We start from the raw sequence: 21476 nt of genomic DNA on the forward strand, positions 1-21476 counted from the left end.
GAGCATTAGGTTAGGCATGTTGATGTCGACTCTTCTCCAACTTTAGCCTACCATCTTAGCCATTTGCCCAGAGGAAGCAGCACTGAGATCCTAACTAAAAAGCGTACTAAATTAAAATAATTAAATGGCAGTGTTGTTCTGAGATACATTAGTTCAGAGAATCTGGAGGGGTAGAGGGCTAGGAAGAGAATAGCTAGGAGGGAGCTCTGTATGTGGGGGTTTAGATGCATGCAAAGAATGAGGAAAATTCTAATCTGTGAGCAGTTCAATGTCTTTCATTCATTTAACTTGCATAAATCTTAAAAAAATTAGTGTTTTAAAAATTGTGGCATAAAAAAAGTTTCAAAAGCCAACAGCCGGCATAAGTGGAAACAAGAAAACTTTGCAATTTAAAGAAACAAATATTGACCAAAGTTTAAAAATGTCCTGTGTACAAGGGGGGGGTAAAGAGATAATTTAATTATTTTTTCGGACAAAATTAAAGTGATCAGATGAGAACTAAAAATATGAGGGCTTTAAACTCAACTCAAATTATATTTCTATATAATCATAGAAACCATTTTTTAAAATTAAAAAAAGAGAGCATCAAAACAAATATCATGAAGTTGTAGAATAAAATAATGAGGGCTTCAGATACATAGAATGGCCATAGAGAGTCAGAGTCATAACAACACAGTACCCATTTGACTCATGGATTCCATGTGGCTCTTTGTAAAGCAACTGAGTCAGTCCCAATCTTTGCTACCCCCATAGCCCTGAAAGCTTATTTCCCTCGAGTGTTCATCCAATTTCTTTTTGAAATCATTGATCATCTGAGTTTCCACCACGCATGTAGGAAGCGAATTCCAGGTCACTACCACTCGCTGCAGAAAAGATTTCTTCCTCACATCCCCTTTTATCTCTTTCTCAAAACCTGTGTCTCTCAAAGCTCGATTTTACAAGAACGGTTGGGGGTTGGGGGGCGGGGGGGTGCGCATACTACTCCCGCCCAATGCCCCACCCCCAAGAATAAAAGTCGAAGCAACTGAGTCTGAAAAAAAGGTTGATCTGCAGCGATAATACTCAGGTGACCTTAATAAGCTGAGGGTTGATCTTCCAGAACTCCGTAATGGGCACAGCTGGGACTGTAAGCGTCTCCACAAATATTATGGACGCCATGAATTTTGGGCGGGGAGGGATTGGGTACTATGGGGGGAGGGGGTTTGGAGGCCATGTGGGGGGCAGGGTGTATGATGTTAGGGGGTGCCCCTGATGCACACAGGATGTACCCCTCCCTTTCTTCCCACCGTGGGTGAGAAAATGGCCCCTCCCATTCTTGTCACTTTCATCTGCCCAGCCCAGCATATTACGTCAGTGGAAGCAGATTGAGGGCCTTAAGTGGGCAATAACTGGCCACTTAAGGGCCTCAATAGGCCTAAGGATGGGGCAGGCTAGTGGGCACCTTACCTGCCCTATATTATAGGGGCTGGCTCAAGGTGAACAGGAAGGCAAAGCAGTAGCCACCTGACATATTTTACATGCTCCTCAGCCAAAAACATATGTAGGAGGGCAGGGAGTGTAAAATCCAGCCCTTAGTTCTGTGCCATCAGCAAATGAGAACATATTTTCTTTATCTACCTTATCTAAACCTGTCATAACCTTGTACACCTCTATCAAATCACCCCTCCGTCTAACAAGAACCACCCCAGCTTCTCCTGTCTAACCATGTAGCTAAATTCCCTAAATCCCTAGGACTATTTTGATAAATCTCCCCTGCACCCTCTCAAGGATGCTCACATCCTTCCTAAGGTGTGATGACCAGAACACAACACAATGGTCTATGGTATAATCAGAGCTTTATAAAGGTTCAGCATACCTTGCATGCTTTTAAACATAAGTAGGCAAAAGTCACATTGTGCTCCAAGTGTTGGCCTTTATTGGACTGTAGAAATGTGTTCCCAGAAGTTGAATGGTGAGGAAGAATTTGATTTTTCTGACACTGAAAATTGATCCCTCAATTCAGTAATCTGGATTGAGACTCATACATTAGATTCCCCTTAGTGCAGTTGCTTGTCATGTGTGAAATATACCTTACCTATGGTTTTCATAGTAACATAATTCCTTTGGTCAGCCAGGCAACAAGGAGTACTAATATTAGGGTCAATCGTTCAATGCAAAGTTCAAAGCAGATATTGGCATTCAAACTACAACTAAAGTGGTGCAATCTCATTCTGGGTCCAACCTAGTTATTGATTCTTAACACTCAGTTGAATTAACTTTAACTGCTAAGTGTCAGTGTGGCTCAGTAAGCAGCCCGCTCACTACTGAATCAGATGGTTGTGGGTTTAATTTCTGTTCCAGAGCTTAAGCACAAAAATTAAGGCTGACACTCCATTGCAGTACTGAGGAAGTGCAGACTTTTGGATAAGACTGAGGCCGCATTTGTCCCCTCAGTTGAGCATAAAAGATTCCATTACACTTTCACGAAAAGGAGTGGAGTTAGTCCTGGTGTCCTGGTTAATACTTATCCCTCAAATTTAAAAAGAAAATTGGTTATATTTGTGGGAGCTGTGTGCAAATTGGTTGCTGTGTCTCCTACATTACAACAGTGACTACACTTAAAAGTATGGAACCTTTATAAAGCACTGGCTAGGCCATAGAGTATTGCGTCGTGTTCTGCTCAGCACACTTTAGAAAAGATGTGGCTGTAAAATGCTTTGGAAGTCCTGGGTCATGAAAGGCGCTTTAAAACTACAGCTTTTTCTTTCTTTTCCTTATCAAATTAAAAAAACATTGATACGTACCCTCAGAGCAGATTCCATGTAGAGTACAATTTGAAGGTCCACAGTTAAGCAAGTTACAAGCTGGGCCAGACCAAAAACCTGTACAGTAACAATCTCCGAGTAAGCAATCCCCATGGCCACTGCAATCTGCAGGTACACATTCAGGTTCGTGAATGCACACGACTGTAGAAACAGCCCGAGGACAGCGCCACATGGGATCAGATGAACTGTTGAAGAAAATTTGACTTGGGAGATTATCTTAATTAATTGACAGAAATTAGTCATTGGCATTTGTATTGTACTTTAATATAGGTATTCATGAATTAATCAAATTAAAATAATGTACTTGGAGCCTTCAATTTAGAAACAGTTCAGTACATGTCTTGCATGAAGAATTTTTAAAAAAAAATTCAATGCACATTAATTTGTAAAAGCAGAGAATAAAAGGAGGATTTTGTGCTTCACATTTCTACTTAAAAAAGTTTTTGACAAGTAGTCTCATAGAAGTACATCTAGTATATATCAAAAATTGATGTGATGGCTGCAACATTTCATTTAAAAAGTGCAGAAAAATCAAATTGTGTCAACATTTACCCATCACAACTTTAGTGCGATAAGTTTAGCAAAAATAGCAACAGATAGTACCATGTTGGCATAGTCCCAGGCTCTGGCTGCTGCTGCTACTACTACTACTGTACTTCATTGCGCAGCTTCCTAAGATTTTGTCCGCCAGTGGCCGCTTTGAAAGAAAAAAAAGATAGTTTTTAAATTCTGAAATGAAAACAAAACTTTTAATTTTTATCCCAATATATTCCAGACCTAGCCTACAATATGCCCAGCATATCCTTTGGTCCATGGCCACAACAGAACTTCGGCACTCAAGTCTACCCTTTGCCGTTGATCAATTCCCCTACCTTTGCCCATCTGTCAAGCCAGTCACTTCTTCAGGCTCTTTGGCCACACTACCTTCCCTAGTGCATTGAAATGACCAGAATGAACAAAATGAACTGGACCAGTCATATAAATACTGTAGCTACAAGAAAGGTCAGAGGCTGGGAATTCTGTGGAGATTAACTCAGCTCTTGACTCCCCAAAGCCTGTCCACCATCTACACGATGCAATTCAGGAGTGTGATGGAATACTCCCCACTTGCCTGGATGAGTTCAGCTCCAACAGCACTCAAGGAGCTCAACACCATCCAGGACAAAGCAGTCTGCTTGATCGGCACATCTACCACGTTCAAAATTCACTCTTCCACCACCGATGCACCATCTTCAAGGTGCACTTCAGGAACTCACCAGAGCTTCTTCAGCAGCACCTTCCAAACCCATGGCCTCTACAACGTAGAAGGACAAGGGCAGAAGATGCATGGGAACACCACCGCCTGCAAGTTCTCCTCCAAGCCACAACCATCCTGATTTGGAACTATATCGTTGTTCCATCACTGTTGCTGAGTCAAAGTCCTGGAACTCTCCCACTGCCCCTTTAACAGCGCTGTGGGCATACCAAAACCACATGGACTGCAGCAGTTCAAGAAGGTGACTCACCACCACCTTTCAAGGGCAATTAGGGATGGGCAGCAAAGGCCAGCCTAGGCAATAATGTCCACATCCTGTGAAAGAATTTTTAAAAATGCTGCCTCCTCCTTTATTATATAGGCATCATGACATTTCACGGTCTTAATATCTACGACTGATGCCTTACATGTCACCCGCCACGTGACAACTGAATAGCAATTTGGCTCCTGCCCCCGATTCCATTCCCCCCCGCCGCCCCCCCCGGTTATTGCTGTATTTTATGCAGCAACACTTTGGGCCCCATTTTCTCTCAAATCTCCACCGAGCAGCCTAGCAGTTCCTGCTTGGACAAGATCAGAGGCAGGGATCTTGGAGTCATGAGCGGCAGCGATCAGGATGTTGCTTTCCAGGTAACTAAAAAAAAGTTTACCCTTTGAGCTAGTTTCCCCTGGCACAGCCAACGTTGACTCCCTCAAGGCAAAAAAATAATAAAGTAGAAGCCAGGCATTAAACTCCTTATTTGCATAAGCAAGCAACCTAATGGTGGAGGTACAAGGTGTCTTTTGATTATCCTTACACAATGTTGGTTGGAAGCAAGTGCCTGCCTCCTATCTGCCATCGAAGGCCTCGTACACCTGAAAAATTGGTGTCACATAACCCAATTTTTAGATCTTTAAAATCTAATTCTTTTAATTTTTGAAAAGGAAGGAGGGAAAATCTGAAAGAAAATTAATATGGCAGAATAAACACAAGTAGGCCCCAACAGTATAGACTGCCCATTTACTGACAGGGGTTCCCCACCTCAAGCACCTCCGTCACCCTGGTGCAGCTGCCCTGTATCACCAGCACCTGCCATCTACAAGAAAATGGGAGCATTGGTTCAGTCTAAAGTTGTTAAGCTCAGTTTTAAGGCCAGAAGGCATTCTATCAGAAGATCAGATGCTGTTCCTCGAGCTTTTGCTCAGCTTCATTGGGCTAGTGAAGGAGATCAAGGATAGAGAGATCAGGGTGGAAGTGGGTTGAGTAATTAACATTGCAAGTGGCCGGAAGCTCATGGTCAAGCTTGTGGACTGAATAGAGGTGTTCAGCAAAGTGATCACCCAAGTACAGACACAATATATTTTACTTCTCTCAATATGAAGTTGTAAGTACAAGTAAATTGTGCCTCCCCTCAAAGGAGTGTTTCAGGCCCTAGGTGATAGGGAGGTAGGATGCATGGGAAGATGTTGTATCTCCCGTTTGTTCCGAGATGGTCCTTCTATCTTGGACTTGAGGCATGGGACTTGGTTCTTAGACGGATAGTAGACACACTTAGGTATCTGCTTAATGCCTGTTTATTAGCACTATATCTAAACAGGTTAGAGTAGGCACATTGCTCCATCTATGTCATATTAGCATATTCCATCTGTTAACCCTTTATACTACACCTACCCCAAGTAAACTATCCTATTTTTTAACAACATGAAACGATGTCTAACTATTTATATTGCATTTCTGTAACTCCTCCTTTTACAATTACAGATTCTAGCCAACTCCAACTCCTACTCTTTCCCTTCCCAAGTCACTCCTGGATGGTTCAATCTCCCTCAGTATTCTTAGCCTGGAGGGAAGACGGCTTGGAGACATGAGGGCATTCTTCTGCATTTGGAAGGACATCATCTGCAGAATAGGACAGCACTTCAGCATCATAGCTGTCAGCATTGCTAGGAAGCAGAGTCCAAGTTTCAGGGTGATGAACTGCAAGGACAATGAAGACTTTTCAATGTAAGACTGATCTAAAAGCAAGGAGTGAAGAGAATGGACCCTTGGACCCTCTGGGATTAGAAGAGCTCAAGACACTCCGAGCAACTTGCTGCTCTCTCGAAGGTCTCTGGGAAGGAGCTTCAGAAGGAGAATGATCTTCAACTCCAGGGAAAACTCTCACAGCTGTATTAAAGACTGAAAAAGCATTGAAGATCTGAGATTTAAACAAACTTAGACAATGAAGGAAAAACAACAAACTTCCTGTAAGGCTGTCAGTAAAAGAAATGATTTCCCGATGCTTTTTCTGGAGGCCTGTCTACTTTTTGTAGGCTGTGGTACAGGGGAAGGGGATGGCATAGTGTTATTGTTGATGGATTAATAAACCAGAGACCCAGGGTAATGCTCCGAGTTCGAATCCTGCCACGGAAGATGGTGGAATTTGAATTCAATAAAAATCTGGAATTAAAAGTCCAACGGTGACCATGAAACCTTTGCCGATTGTTGTAAAAACCCATCTGGTTCACTAATATCCTTTAGGGAAGGAAATCTGTCATCCTTACCTGGTCTGGCCTACATGTGACTCCAGACCCACAGTAATGTGGTTGACTGTTAAATGCCCTCTGAAATGGCCTATCAAGCCACTCAGTTGTATCAAACTGCTACAAAGTCTCAAAAAAAGCAATGAAACCAGACGGACCACCTGGCATTGACCCACCAGCAATCTCAGCACTGTTGTCCCTGCAAAGTCCTCCTTAGTAACATTTGGGGGCGAGTGCCAAAACTGGGAGAGCTGTCCCACAGACTAGTCAAGCAACAGCCTGACATAGTCATCCTCACAGAATCATATCTTGTCCCAGACACCACCATCACCATTCCTGGGTACGTCCTGTCCCACCAGCAGGACATACCCAGTAGAGATAGCAGCATACAGACGGTATACAGTCGGGAGGGAGTTGCCTGGGGTGTCCAGACCCCATGAAGTCTCATAGCATCAGGTCAAACATGGGCAAGGAAACCTGCTGATTACCATATACTGCCCTCCCTCAACTGATGAATCAGTGCTCCTCCATGTTGAACACCACTTGGAGGAAGCACTGAGGGTGGCAAGGGCACAGAATGTACTCTGGGTGGGAGACTTCAATGTCCATCACCAAGAGTGACTCAGTAGCACCACTACTGACCGAGCTGGTTGAGTCCTAAAGGACATAGCTGCTAGACTGTGTCCACGGTTTGTGGTGAGGGAACCAAGAGGGAAAAACATACTTGACCTCATCCTCACCAACCTGCCTGCTGCAGATGCATCTCTCCATGACAATATCGGTAGGAGTGACCACAGTCCTGCCTTCAAATTAAGGATACCCGCCATTGTGTTGTGTGGCACTACCACTGTGCTAAATAGGATAGATTTCAAACAGATCTAGCAACTCAAGACTGGGCATCCATGAGGCACTGTGGGCCATCAGCAGCAGCAGAATTGTATTCAACCACAATCTATAACCTCATGGCCTGGCATATCCACCACTCTACCATTACCATCAAGCCAGGGGGTCAACCTTGGTTCAATGAAGAGTGCAGGAGGGCATGCCAGGAGCAGCACCAGGCATACCTAAAAATGAGGTGTCAACCTGGTGAAGCTATAACACAGGACTACTTGCATGCCAAACAGCAAAAGCAGCAAGTGATAGACAGAGCTAAGCAGTCCCATAACCAATGGATCAGATCTAAGCTCTGCAATCCTGCCACATCCAGTCGTGAATGGTGGTGGACAATTAAACAACTCATTGGAAGAGGAGGGGGGTCCACAAATATCTCATCCTCAATGATGGGGGATCTCAGCACATTAGTGCAAAAGGTAAGGCATTTGCTACAATTTTCAGCCAAAGTGCTGAGCGGGTGATCCATCTTGGCCTCCTCTGGAAGTCCCCAGCATCACAGATGCCAGTCTTCAGCCAAATCGATTCACTCTGCTTGATATAAAGAAATGGCTGAAGGCACTGGCTACTGCCAAGGCTATGGGCCCTGACAATATTCCGGCAATAGTACTGAAGACTTGCGCTACAGAACTTGCGGCGCCCCTAGCCAAGCTGTTCCAGTACCGCTACAACACTGGCATCTACCCAGCTATGTGAAAAATTGCCCAGGTATGTCCTATCCACAAAAAGCAGGACAAAACCAACCCGGCCGATTACTGATGATTGAGAGTAGACTGATGGAGCAGTTAAATAATGGAAGAGATCATCAACAGTGCTAATAAGCGACACTTGCTTAGCAATAACCTGCTCAGCAATAACCTGCTCACTGATGCCCAGTTTGGGTTCCACCAGGACCAGTCAGCTCCTGACCTCATTACAGCCTTGGTTCAAACATGGACAAAGGAGCTGAACTCACAAGGTAAGGTGAGAGTGACTTCCCTTGACATCATGGCAGCATTTGACCAAGTGTGGCATCAAGAAGCCCTAGCAAAATTAGAGTCAATGGGAATTGGGGCGGGAATATACTCCACTGGTTGGAGTCATAGCTAGCACAAAGGAAGATGGTTGTGGTTGTTGGAGGTCAGTCATCTCAGCTCCAGGATATCACAGGGGTTCCTCAGGGTAGTGTCCTAGGCCCAACCATCCTGAGCTGCTTCATCAATGAATTTCCTTCCATTATAAGGTCATAAGTGGGGGTGTTTGCATAATGTTCAGCACCATTCACAACTCCTCAGATACTGAAGCAGTCCATGGCCAAATGCAGCAAGCCTGGACAACATTCAGACTTGGGCTGACGTGGCAAGTAACATTCACGCCAGGCAATGACCATCTCCAACGAGAGAGAATCTAACCATCTCCCCATGACGTTCAATGGCATTACCATCATTGAATCCCCTACTATCATCCTGGGGGTTACTTTTGACCAGAAACTGAACTGGACTAGCCATATAAACATTGTGGCTACTAGAGCAGGTTAGAGGCTAAGAATCCTGTGATGAGTAACTCACCTCCTGACTCCCCAAAGCCTGTCCACCATCTACAAGGCACAAGTCAGGAGCGTGATGGAATACTCTCCACTTGCCTGAATGAGTGCAGCTCCCACAACACTGAAGCTTGACATCATCCAGGAGAAAGCAGCCCCCTTGATTGGTACTACATCCACAAACATTCACAACCTCCACCACTGGTGCACAGTAGCAGTGTACACTATCTACAAGATGCACTGCAGGAATTCGCCACGGCTTCTTAGACAGCACCTTCCAAACCCACGACCACTACCATCTAGAAGGACAAGGGCAGCAGATAGATGGGAACACCACCACCTGGAAGTTCCCCTCCAAGTCACCATCCTGACTTGGAAATATTTCTGCGTTCCTTCATTGTCACTGGGTCAAAATCCTGGAACTCCATTCCTAACAGCACTGTGGATGTACCTACACCACATAGACTGCAGTGGTTCAAGGTGGCAGCTCACCACCACCTTCTAAAGGGCAAATAGGGATGTGCAATAAATGCTGGCCCAGCCAGTGAAGCCCACATCACGTGAATGAATTTTTAAAAAGCGCTGTACTTCTGTGAGGTGGCTCCACTATGGGCAATGGGAAGCATTGCTGAGAATATGGAGCCAACACAGCTCCATCTTCTGTAATGAGACCAGTTTCCTGTAGACAATCAGAGGACAAGGTTGTTGTACAGGATTATGCAGCTTCATAAGTGTTAAAGATTCTGCCACAGCTTCTGTGCTGACTTTCAGCTCTGGATGGAAGATGACTTTTAGCTGTGAATGAAGTATGGGTGCCAAATGACTTTCACCTTTGGAAGGTCCCAGCTCTTTTGCAGTGTGATCGTCTATGGACTCTGACAGGGACTCAGGCAAGGCAGCCTCTGATAAATAGGCAATACATCAGTAGATTCTGTGGAACTAAAATCTGAATGCTGCTCAGCCACTAAAAGCAGTTGATTCTTCTAAAAAGACAACAGGGACTTCATGTGGTGCATCCATCACTGGAAAGATGAATCATTCTCTAAAACCTCAACATCCAAGCGATCACTCGGTACTGCAAGGGATTCTTCTTGACCACTCTCTAGGAACAGCCAATTCCAGTTCAGCAGGTATTCACGGGATGGTTATTACCTGCTGTAGTCCCTTCCATATCCCCCACCTCTGGCCTTACTTCGTCAGTAAAGATTAACAATTTGTATGTTTGCCCTGGGTGTAATGGATGGTGTGTCTGTGAAAGAAAGGAATTTACTACTGGTTGTATAACTGCCAATGTCAGGGGAAACAAAAATTTATACTATATGCGAAGTCTGCGCTGATTGGTTGGCAAGGAGACTCTGATTGGCAGAAGTGTTTCCATACAGAATGCACTAGTTGATGGTGACTGACAGTTAACTGGCAAACATTGTTTGAAATTTAAACCAGGCAGCTTGACTGATTGGTCAGGACATTGCCCTGGGGAATAAACCATCGAATGCTATCACTTATTCTGTTAGCTGAAACAGGTGCAATTTGTGTAGATGTTCTTTCTGTCCGCAAAGAACAAGGCCCTGTGCATGGAAATGTGCCACACTGCAAGCCTGACTGACAATCTTAAATTGGTTGTCAGCGTAATTCTTAGCACATGGAGGATTACTGAGCAAATGTTGTCTAATTGCAGAATCATATCTAATGTTGGACACTGTTTTGAGTTTTGCAAGCATGGGCTGTTTGGATACGGTCTGTATCTTGCCCATTGTGAAGAGCGGAAGGGACGTGAACACACATTGCCCCCGTTTCAGCTAAACAAAATAAGTGACAGACATTCATTGGTTCATCCCCCAGGGCAATGTCTTGACCAGAGTCAAGCTGCGTGGTTTAAATTTCAAACAATGTTTGGCAGTTAACTGTCAGTCAACATCAGCTGGTGCATTCTCCATGGCAACACCTTACCAGAGTCTACTTGCCAACCAATCAGCACTCTTCTCAAACAGTATAAATTTGTTGTTTCCCCCCGACATTGGCATTTGCTTGCGAATTGTCCTGATGAGAGCAAGATGAAAAGCTGTGACAAAAAATGTCTCCTTTTTCAGCAATCCTCAAGTCCTGTACTACCAAACTACTATTTGATTGTATAAATTTCCTCAGCTTCTGAAGGCTGAATTTACATTGCTTCTAAATAAAAGGATGAAGGTTGTTGCATGAAAGACAATGGGTCATTCAATGATGAGCATGATCTGCTTTTAACTGGATTCCTAGAAGTATGTCAACATCACCACTCAATAGCGACGTACATTGATTGCAAAGAACAGAGAGAATCAACGATCTGTCACCCCTTGTGACTAAGAGAAGCAATAATTCTGCCTTTAACTGAAAGGTCTCTGCCACCTGGACCTTGTAACTTCATGTCTGATGATTAAAGGGTCGTTAGCTGAAGCCAGTTCAGGTCATCTGCTAATGCATTAACAGCAACCCCAGTAGAAATTTTAAAAGTAAAACTGAAGCCTTGAACTTGGATGATAACTGACCAGTAGTCTGGATGATGACTATCTACTACCCCAATGAACTCTGTAGATTTGTCTTTTTCTTGACTTTGCATTTCTTGTATGGTTTTGTTTAATAAATACTTTCTGGTCTTTGACTTTGATTAAAAATACTGGATTTTCGGAAATGCTCGAAATGTCCAGTTTTACTGCACTGGAAGCATTCCACACCCCTTGCTGGGCAGTCAGCGTCTATGCTAGGTTTTCATGCCACAATGCAAGCATCCCAAAATGGCTTCCAGCGTGGAATTTACCATCCTTTTGCTCAGTTTGGTGTGCTTTCATGTGGGTGGGACCACTGCCTGTGAACCTACACAATCCCATTGAGTCACGTGAAGCCTTCGAGTCACCACAAATTATAGCCCGATTCGGCGTTCGGAATCCAGCATACATCGCATACTGGACTGCTTGATCCAAATATCATCTTTGGTCTACACAAAGTTGGAGAATTTTTTCCATTCCAGACATCCACAACTACACGATCATGGATTAGCTTTTCTTTCAGTGCCCTGTATCTGCAAGAACCAACTAGGCAATATATCAGTTAGGAATAATTCAATCAATTGCCCAGGTCATTGTGAGTGCTGGCCAAAAGGTGTTCAGTAAATTATAAAATTTTGCTTCGGACTGAAACTGATGTCAAAAGCTTTAAGAATTGAATTAAAGACCACTGTGGACTCCTGCATACCCTGCCCTACAAGAAGTCCCTCCAGAATGCTAAATGCAGGGGGGGGATGATGCATTGGGTGTTGGAACCATGTTGGAGATGGTGGAAATAGCAGAGGACGATCCATTGATTGTAGAGCCTGATGTGGTGAGGACAGCGGGAACCCCATCTTGGTTCTTGGAAGGAGAGAACAGGGCAAAAAATACAGGAAATGCAATTGACAGAGTTGCAGGGACCCTGTCAACTACTGTGGGTGCAGCAGAAATTCTTGGTTGAGGTCAAAGGAAGGCTTAGCAGATGCACCAATATTCATGGCGAAATTGTCAGAATAAATGCAACAGAGGCTAGATTTTCACCTATAACGATGGTGGGCTGGACCTGGATGCATTGGTCCCTCCCCCATTTTCGACAGGTTCCATTTTTGCCAGTGGGGGAAGAAGGTGGGGCATGATTCATATAGGAGGGAAACCCGAACTCAGCACGGTCATTTGAATTCAGTGCTCGAGGTTGAACAGATAACATTTTGGCTGTTGCAGGGTCATAATCCGCTGCGTGGAAGTCACAGATTCACGGAGCAGGTGTAAAAGCTCTTGAAGGGCAGATAAAATCTGTTTAACTGTCATGATCTGAAGTTTTAAAAAAAAAATCTCCCACTCTTTAAACTAGTAGACAATTGTCAATGATTGTTAAAAAAACTGGAGTGCTTTGATTAAAAGGCCATCTGGTGGAGCATCTGTTCATGTTCTATTTGTTGACATTTCCCTAAAGGCTGTATGTCATTTTAAAAGATTGGTCGAGTTTCAAAGGCTACAATTATTTCAGCAGGGGATTGAGTTTACAGTTTGATTGACAACTTAAAGTGTATTAAAGGATTAGCTGTTTTTGATGTATGGTATGAATAAAAGTTTGTTTTTATAAAAGATTTACCACTTGATATTTTTAAGGTTTGAAAGGGCTTCATGAATGGAAGTTTTTTTCATTATCAAGAGTGTAGATGGACAGCTCCCAAATTTCTATAATTTTATTTATTTTCCAAATGGTTCTTGTGGTAGATACTGGGTGTGTTGGCATTGAGTTGGCATGGAGGGTACATGGGACCGTGGGGGAGGTGGGGGGTGGCATGAGTTGGTATAGAGGGATCATGGGGGGTGGGTATCAGGGTGCAAGGGATGAGGGCAAGAGGGCCCAACTGCTTTTATTACAACTGGGACAAAGTCCCAAAGAATCAAGGCAGGCCTTCTAATCAGCCCACCTTGGCACTCTCCTGCCTCTTGGCCTTTTAGGAACCGCTTCTGGGGTCAGTGGGCCTGACTCCATCCAGCACCCGCCTCCCTGAAGTGAAAATTGAGCATGATGGGGTACAACTTGAACTACCCACCTTGGAAGCAAAAATCCAATCCAAAGAGAGTGTCTTTATAGGAAGTGGTGTTGGAAGGAGCGTAGTTAAGGTAGCTGTGGGAGTCAGTGGGCTTATATTGGATATTAGTCACTAGCTTGAATAAGATGTTGAGCATCACAGAATCTAGCTTATTGTCTCAAGCCTGTAAGTGGAGGTATAGCTTGGTGGTGGCATGCCTCCTGCCTGTTTTCTCAGCATATTGTTTATGAAGGTGAATGTACAGGGCTGATGCTTACAGTATCTAATCTACAACTAAGATTATAGACAAATAGCTTTTGCAAACAACTATTGATCTTTAAATTGACAATAGTTAAATATATTCAAATACAGTGTCTAACAAAAAAAAACAATTTGATTTGATACTTTTAGACTCATGGAATATGGTAATGACTTATGATCATCTGGCGGTGTCAGATGGGAGGTGGCAATGGTAGAGAAGAATGGGGAGAAGGCAAGTGAGGTTAATTACTGTAGAGAAAGGTGGAAAAGATGGTTGCCAGGAGTCAGAAGGGTTGCCATACCTTGGGTGAGCCAGTGGTGGATGTAGCAGAAAATACCAAGGGAAGTTTGGAAGGAGATGGGAGTGTGAGGAGATGTAATTTAAAGAGGAAATTGAATGGAGAAATGTCTAAAGTTGAGGGATCAAGAAAGGAAGCTGGCAAATGAGTAGGCCAAAAGGAGAATGGCTGGATGAGTCACTATTATTCATTAGTTATGAAGAACTTTGAAATGTCCATAGAACAAGATATATAAAATCATGTTCTTTATTTTTTTGGTTTAAATTTTAACTAAATTGATGCTTTCTTCTGCAGAGCATTTAGACACTGGTGATCTCAAATCCCTGAAATGGAACACTGCTCTGATGGTTCTTGTTTCTGTGCAATACAATTGGGATTCATCTGTTCAACTGGCATTTTGACCGCGTGGTGTTGTATGCATGCTTAAAATTCTGGTACAAATTGGTTTCTCATTTAAATCCAGATACCACTCTGGCTTTTATTCCTTGTCAGTGTGTTTCAGGCTCAGAACTCTCATGTTGCATCAACAAACTCTGCATCATTTATTCCTGTCATCTGAAGATCCCAGAAAAGCTAATGGCTAACATATTTGAGCTAGCGAAATGCATTCTGCATTATCACCTGAAGGACTAACTCAACTAGCTTTATGGTTATTGCTTGGATGCTGTTTTTAGCAAAATTCCCATGATTTTATCGATCATGTGGCTACCTAGAGTAGCATGTGCATTTTTTTGAACTTATTACATTGCCACTACAGGCTTTAACTTTAACCCTGCATGAATTTTAATAACCAGCAGAAGCCCACTGGTTTAGGTTTCTAATGAAATACACAATAGACCTATTTTAAGATGTTGAGTATAAGAACTCAACTTTTAAAATAAAAACAGGACTTAAGAAAAGTTGCTCATTTATTTCTCATAGGCAAAACACCTTAATTATATGACTTTTCCATTGTTGGCAACTTGTTTAATTTATTTTACTTGTTTTATTTGTTTAATCATGGGCGAATTTTCAAAGTCCATCTTGCATGAGTCGAACTCGCGAATGAATTTTAACAGATTTCAAACAGAAACAACACCTGAAAATTAATTATTCCTGATTACTCCAGTCTTCTCCAATGCAGGGATTTACTTTAAAAAAAATGAATTCAATGATCAGAGTGCAGGAATTTTTAGTTATTTCAGGATGCTTCATGAGCAGATAAAACTGAAAGACAAATATAAACAAAGTACTGGAAGCTATTTTGCCCGTGATGAAGTTCAGCTAATATGTAACTTAACATACTTTGCAATGTACATACCAATGATCTGATGGATAGCTTGCAAGAGATCCATTGAGTGTCAGAGTAGCTGACCCCCCTCCATCCAAATTAATGGCATTAATAATTCCATGGTCCTTCAAAAATCCAGCAACTTCCCAGAGACTCAGCCTGTAATACATTTGTACCTTTGTTAATTCAAACAAAACTTCTCTTTTACCTGATTATCCATTTTTGTATGAATTACTATAAATAGGAATGTCAAAGTATAGCTATTAGTACACTCAGGATTGTTCACCAAGTGCTGCCCAATCACAGAATTACATCAAACAGTAGACACTTTGTTTTGGCTACACTAACAAATTTAAGACATCAGTTGAGCTCCTAACGTGGCTGATTTAAGTTTGCTAGAAGCAACATACATTCATATACACAGACCTGTTCTCTGCAAACAGAAGGCATATATCCAAGCCTTGTGCCTTACTGAAAGCATAGAGAGCTGAGAGTTCCCTGTTGCTTTCTCCATGGCAATGCCTTGGCCAATCAGAGTTGACTTGCCGACCAATTAGTACCCCCTTTCTCCTCTGATGTAAATTGTTGTGATTATTTGAAATTTGGCATTCTTACATTTGTCCTGATGAGGGCAAGATGAGAAGCTTTGGCAACATGTCTCTCTCTTCATCAATATTCATGTTCTGAACTACCAAGCAATTGCTTTACATTTTAAACTGTGGATGCTAACAAATCTTTGTTCTGATTTCTGATCTGTTCACTAATCATGCACGAAGCATTTATTCAAAATCAGGCCAACAAAACTCAAAAACAAAAGAGTAAGAAATACAAGCATAAATTGAATCGAGTTGTTTGGACAAGGTTTCTAGGATTTGTTGGACACGGTTTAGACAAAAGTGGGTTTCTGTCTCTTTCGAATGTTTGGACATTTCCCATTTTTCTACAAATTTGTTGCCTTTTTCAAGCATCTGTCCGAAATTATCTGTAATCAAGAGAAAGGGATCCATGGCTTTGTCATAATACTCCCTGCAGCTTGCTGGTAGGTACAAAAGACTATCTCCTTTGGTTTCCCTCCCCAACTAAGAGTTGCTGAAACCAAAGCTACAGAACTCTGGTCAGCATCTCCCTTATGTATCTCAGATTTGGAATGTAAATAGAATGCATCAAAAGTCTTTTATATAGACAAAGTAAAGGGAAGGATAAAACTTCAACATTTCTTGAAACTTAAAAGATATGTTTTATTCTTAGATTCTAAGAGGTGGCAGGCATCACAAAAGTCAAACGATAACAATACCCCATAACCTCCTAAAGGAGCCCTGAAAATGAAGGAGATGCCAGTCTCATTTTCTTTCTCATTCATGCTCATCTTAAAATTTATATGAGGAGATATGAAAAATGTTTCTGACTCGAATGATAAAAATCATATCTTAGAAATGGTTACTACATGGAACCAAATGTACCTGTAGCTCACAATTTAATTGAATCATGTTGAATTTAAGTGTTATTTTGATCTTCAATTACTGAACACAATTACATGCAAGACTTGAATGTGTCCATGATTAAAAAAGTTACACCCAGAGGTAAGGCTTCAAAAAGTGAACGAAGAATTTTGAATAATTGGTTAATATATTGATTCTGATTAATCTGTAAAGTTGTAATAGGATAACCATAAAATAATCGTAAATCTGAGGTTAATTATTGTACCTTACCCTCTGAGGTCAGTCTGTCCATCAATATGTAATAAAACAAGCCTCCCATATTTATCATGTCCTATAGCAGTTCGTGCAGACACCACATTAACGAATTTTTCAAAAGACCCTGTTTAAAATAGAAGGTTTATTAAATTTGTTTTACATTATATTGTATACAGCTTGCATTTATATAACGAATATATTGCAGTAAAACAGCCCAAGGCATGTTACTGGAGTGTTAGGAGACAAAAATTGACACGAGGTCAAAAAGATGAGACAACAGGGCAGATGGTCAAAAGTTTGTTAGAGGTAGGTTTGAAGAAGTGTCTTAAAAGAGGAAAGAAAGGTGGAATTTTACAGAAGGAATTTCAGAGTTTAGGGCTTAGATGACAGAAGACAACTGCCAGCAGTAGGATGAAGCAAAAGGCTAGGGTTGAAGAAGAGAGTTCTCAGAGAGATGGCATTATTTATGTACTTCTGGATCTATAATTTATAACAGAAAACTCATGTGTCAGCAGGCTATTCTACTGCATGAAACACAACAGTTAAGCCCTCTCAGAGTGCACCTCAGGCAAGGAACTAGCTAAGAATCAAGGGTCGATTACTCCATCCCTAAAGCGGGATGTGTCAGAAAAATCATAGTATTCTTACCATTGCTCCAGCTGAGATAAATCAACTCCATACAGATGTGGGATTAAACCCAAGTCCCTTCAGACCTGTATAATTCAGCAACTTGCTGAGCTATTGGAGTAGCTTGTTAATTTGGTCATTCATTAAAGTTAAAGGAGGCACTTTAAAACATAACCGTCTTTTAAAGTGCAGCATCATCATACCATGCTAATATATTACAAAGCATCCAGACTAGCTGGCTTTAATCCAACTAAGACACACCTACAGACTAAACACCTATTTTTAAAAATATAATTTCCAACATTATACACATTAATGGCTTCATGACCCCATTAACCTCTATTTGTGCCGTTAATTCATTTATTTTGTTCCGAATACTATGTTGCATTTAAGTAAAGAGCTATTAATTTTGCTTTTTTACCATTTTCCCCCCTGTGGTCCCATTTGCTGCTTTTTAAAAATGGTTGTACACTGTCCCTTCCTGTCACAATCTGGGTATCATTACCTAAATAGCTGCCCTGCCATCCTTTTGCTTTGTAAGCGTTCCCCTCTCCAGAACTCTCCTTGTCTTTGCTGCAAGTTGTTATGACGTGGCACATGGTATGTGCCAGACAGACCAAATCCAGAAGGGAAACTTGGCCACACTATCATAACGGTTATGTAATTTATATTTATCGAGAAGATTTGAGCACAGAATTCAGAAGTAATGAGTCCATTAACAACTTGAGGTTTTGAAAATTAAAACAAAATATTTATTAACAAAAGAAAAAAATTCAAACATATTTAAGATTAGTTACTTGACATCATAACAAATCCCAAAATTCCTAATTAACCCAATTCCCAAATACACACCTCCTTTAAGGCAGTCCGAAACAGATTTTAAATTTAAATAAGCAATCCAGCAAGGTTAGCATGGCATCCACTCGACAGTGGAATTCCAAAAGCTTTTAACAGAACTTTAGTTACTGGAGAAGCACTTCTTCAGGGTGGCTACAGGCTTTTCCCAAGTCTGGTTCACACGGTGTTACCTTTCTAGATTTTCCACGGCCACACCCCCACATAGCCTTCCATCCTTCATTAATATGTTTCTCTCTCTAATGTGTAAAATCCTATTGTTCTACGTGTCGTGTAGTGATAGCGACCACAACATGGTACAGTTTAAAGTTTGTTATGGACAAAGAAATAGACAAGTTGCAAAAAATTGTTTTAGATTGGGGGAGAGTGAATTTTAGTAAAATAAGGCAGGAACTGGCCAAGGTAGACTGAGAACTTGCGGGGAAATCTACAAAGCAGTGGGGGGTGTTCAAAAAGGAAATGGGGAGGGTACAGGCTCAACATGTTCCCTCTACAGTCTCACATCAGTGGTAGGGAAACTATTGGAGAAAATTCTGAAGGAGAGAATCTATCTCCACTTGGAGAGTAACAAGCCCAGAGAACCATAGATGACCAGATATATTCAGGTTACAACAAGAAGGAAAAGAGAGGCTTTTAACAGGTATAAGGGAAGCAAATCAGCGGAGGCATTAGTGGAGTACAGAAAGTGCAAGGTGGGGTTTAAGAAAGCAATTAGGAGAGCAAAGAGGGGATATGAGAAAGCTCTGGCTGGTAAAAGTAGGGAAAATCCCAAGATATTTCTATAAGTATATCAATGGGAAGAGGATAACCAGGGAAAGAGTAGGGCTCATTAGGGACCAAGGGGGCAATCTATGGGTGGAGCCAGAGGACACTGGTAGAGTGTTGAATGAATACTTCATATCCGTCTTCATCCAAGAGAATGAGGATGAAGGTATCGAACTTAGGGAGAGAGACTGAGGTTCTTAAGCAAATTGATGTAGGGAGTGATAAGGTATTGGAGGTGTTGGCAAGCTTAAAAATGGACAAATCTCCAGGTCCGGATGATTTGTGTCCCAGACTGCTGAGGGAGGCAAGGGAGGAGATCGTAGGGGCTCTGACCCAAATTTTTAATTCCTCTCTGGCCACGGGGGAGGTGCCAGAGGACTGGAGAACAGCTAATGTGGTTCCGCTATTTAAGAAGGGTTGTAGAGATAAGCCAGGGAGCCACAGACAAGTGAGTCTCACGTCAGTGGTAGGGAAACTATTGGAGAAAATTCTGAAGAAGAAAATCTATCTCCACTTGGAGAGGCAAGGTTTGATCAGGGATAGTCAGCATGGCTTTGTCAGAGGGAGGTCATGCCTAACAAATTTGATTGAATTTTTTGAGGAGGTGGTGACCAGGTGTGTAGATGAGGGTAGTGCAGTTGATGTAGTTTATATGGATTTCAGCAAAGCCTTTGACAAGGTCCCACATGGGAGACTTATAAAGAAGGCAAATGCACATGGGATACAGGGTAATTTGATAAGGTGGATTCAAAATTGGCTTAGTTGTCGGTGGCAGAGGGTGATGACAGAAGGATGACATAAAGAAGGCAAATGCACATGGGATACAGGGTAATTTGATAAGGTGGATTCAAAATTGGCTTAGTTGTCGGTGGCAGAGGGTGATGACAGAAGGATGCTTTAGTGACTGGAAGCCAGTGTCCAGTACCACAGAGATCTGTGCTGGGTCCCCTATTATGTCATTTATATAAACGACATAGATGACTATGTGGGGGGTAGGATTAGTAAGTTTGCGGATGACACAAAGATTGGCCAGGTGGTTAACAGTGAGGTTGAGTGTCCTGGACTACAGGAAGATATAGACGGGATGGTCAAATGGGCAGATAAGTGGGAGATGGAAATTAACCCTGAAAAGTGAGAGGTGATACACTTGGGAAGGAGTAATTTGACAGTTGTGCAGTTCTGGTCACCACATTATAGGAAAGATGTGATTGCACTGGAGGGGGTGCAGAGGACATTCACCAGGATGTTGTCTGGGATGAAACATTTAAGTTGTGAAGAGAGGTTGGATAGACTTGGGTTGTTTTTGTTGGAGCAGAGAAGACTGAGGGGCGACCTGATCGAGGTGTACAAGGTTATGAGGGGCATGGATGGGGAGCAGCTGTTCCCCTTAGTTGAAGGGTCAGTCACAAGGGGACATAAGTTCAAGGTGAGGGGCAGGAGGTTTAGGGAGGGATGTGAGGAAAAGCTTTTTTATCCAGAGGGTGGTGACGATCTGGAATGCACTGCCTGGGAGGGTGGTGGAGGCGGGTTGCCTCACATCCTTTAAAAAGTACCTGGATGAGCACTTGGCACGTCATAACATTCAAGGCTATGGGCCAAATGCTGGTAAATGGGATTAGGTAGGTAAGTCAGGTGTTTCTCACGCATCAGTGCAGACTCGATGGGCCAAAGGGCCTCTTCTGCACTTTGAGATTGTGATTCTGTGTCTTTGGAAATTTACTTTTCCCATAATATAAAAATCTTTCATTTTGTCAATATGGCCTTTTTCTTTTGGGAAAAATGAACGTACTACTTTGCCTCACTCATCTTGTTAGTTGTAAACATTACAGCATCCCTTTGAAAATCAAACCATCCCTTCACTTATATAAAAATGCAAATTTCATTCACACCCCATGAAACCCTCATCCTAGCTTATCCATTTCAAAAGTGTTTTACAGCTACTCTTTTGATAATCTTGTAGTCTAAGCGCCTCTAGTCTAATTAAGTCAGTCACACACACAGAGCCATCCACATTACACCCGTAAGACTACAGTAATATGAAAAATGATAGTTTTGTAAGTCGTGAAACATCTCCTTGAATGTCTACCACCGTTTACCATTTAACCTATTTTCCCAGTCTACTTTATCCAACTCTGTCTTCATACCTTTGCAATTGCCTTTAAAG

The 21476-nt window shown here is 42.2% G+C and overlaps 1 protein-coding gene across 6 annotated transcripts in view; it reads right to left on the bottom strand.

Annotated features, from left to right (window-relative positions):
* Nucleotides 1–21476, bottom strand: part of nagpa (N-acetylglucosamine-1-phosphodiester alpha-N-acetylglucosaminidase) — an 85728-nt gene that overhangs the window by 27777 nt on the left and 36475 nt on the right. For all 6 annotated transcript variants that reach the window (XM_078540791.1, XM_078540792.1, XM_078540786.1 and 3 more), the window contains 3 exons: nucleotides 17081–17189; nucleotides 15402–15530; nucleotides 2784–2989 (listed from right to left, as the gene is read on the bottom strand). In XM_078540791.1, the coding sequence (XP_078396917.1) occupies nucleotides 2784–2989; nucleotides 15402–15530; nucleotides 17081–17189 (444 nt within the window). The remainder of the gene's footprint in view (nucleotides 1–2783; nucleotides 2990–15401; nucleotides 15531–17080; nucleotides 17190–21476) is intronic.

This window comes from Cetorhinus maximus, chromosome 4, assembly GCF_964194155.1.
Source record: "Cetorhinus maximus chromosome 4, sCetMax3.hap1.1, whole genome shotgun sequence".
In the NCBI taxonomy this organism is placed as follows: Eukaryota; Metazoa; Chordata; class Chondrichthyes; order Lamniformes; family Cetorhinidae; genus Cetorhinus; species Cetorhinus maximus.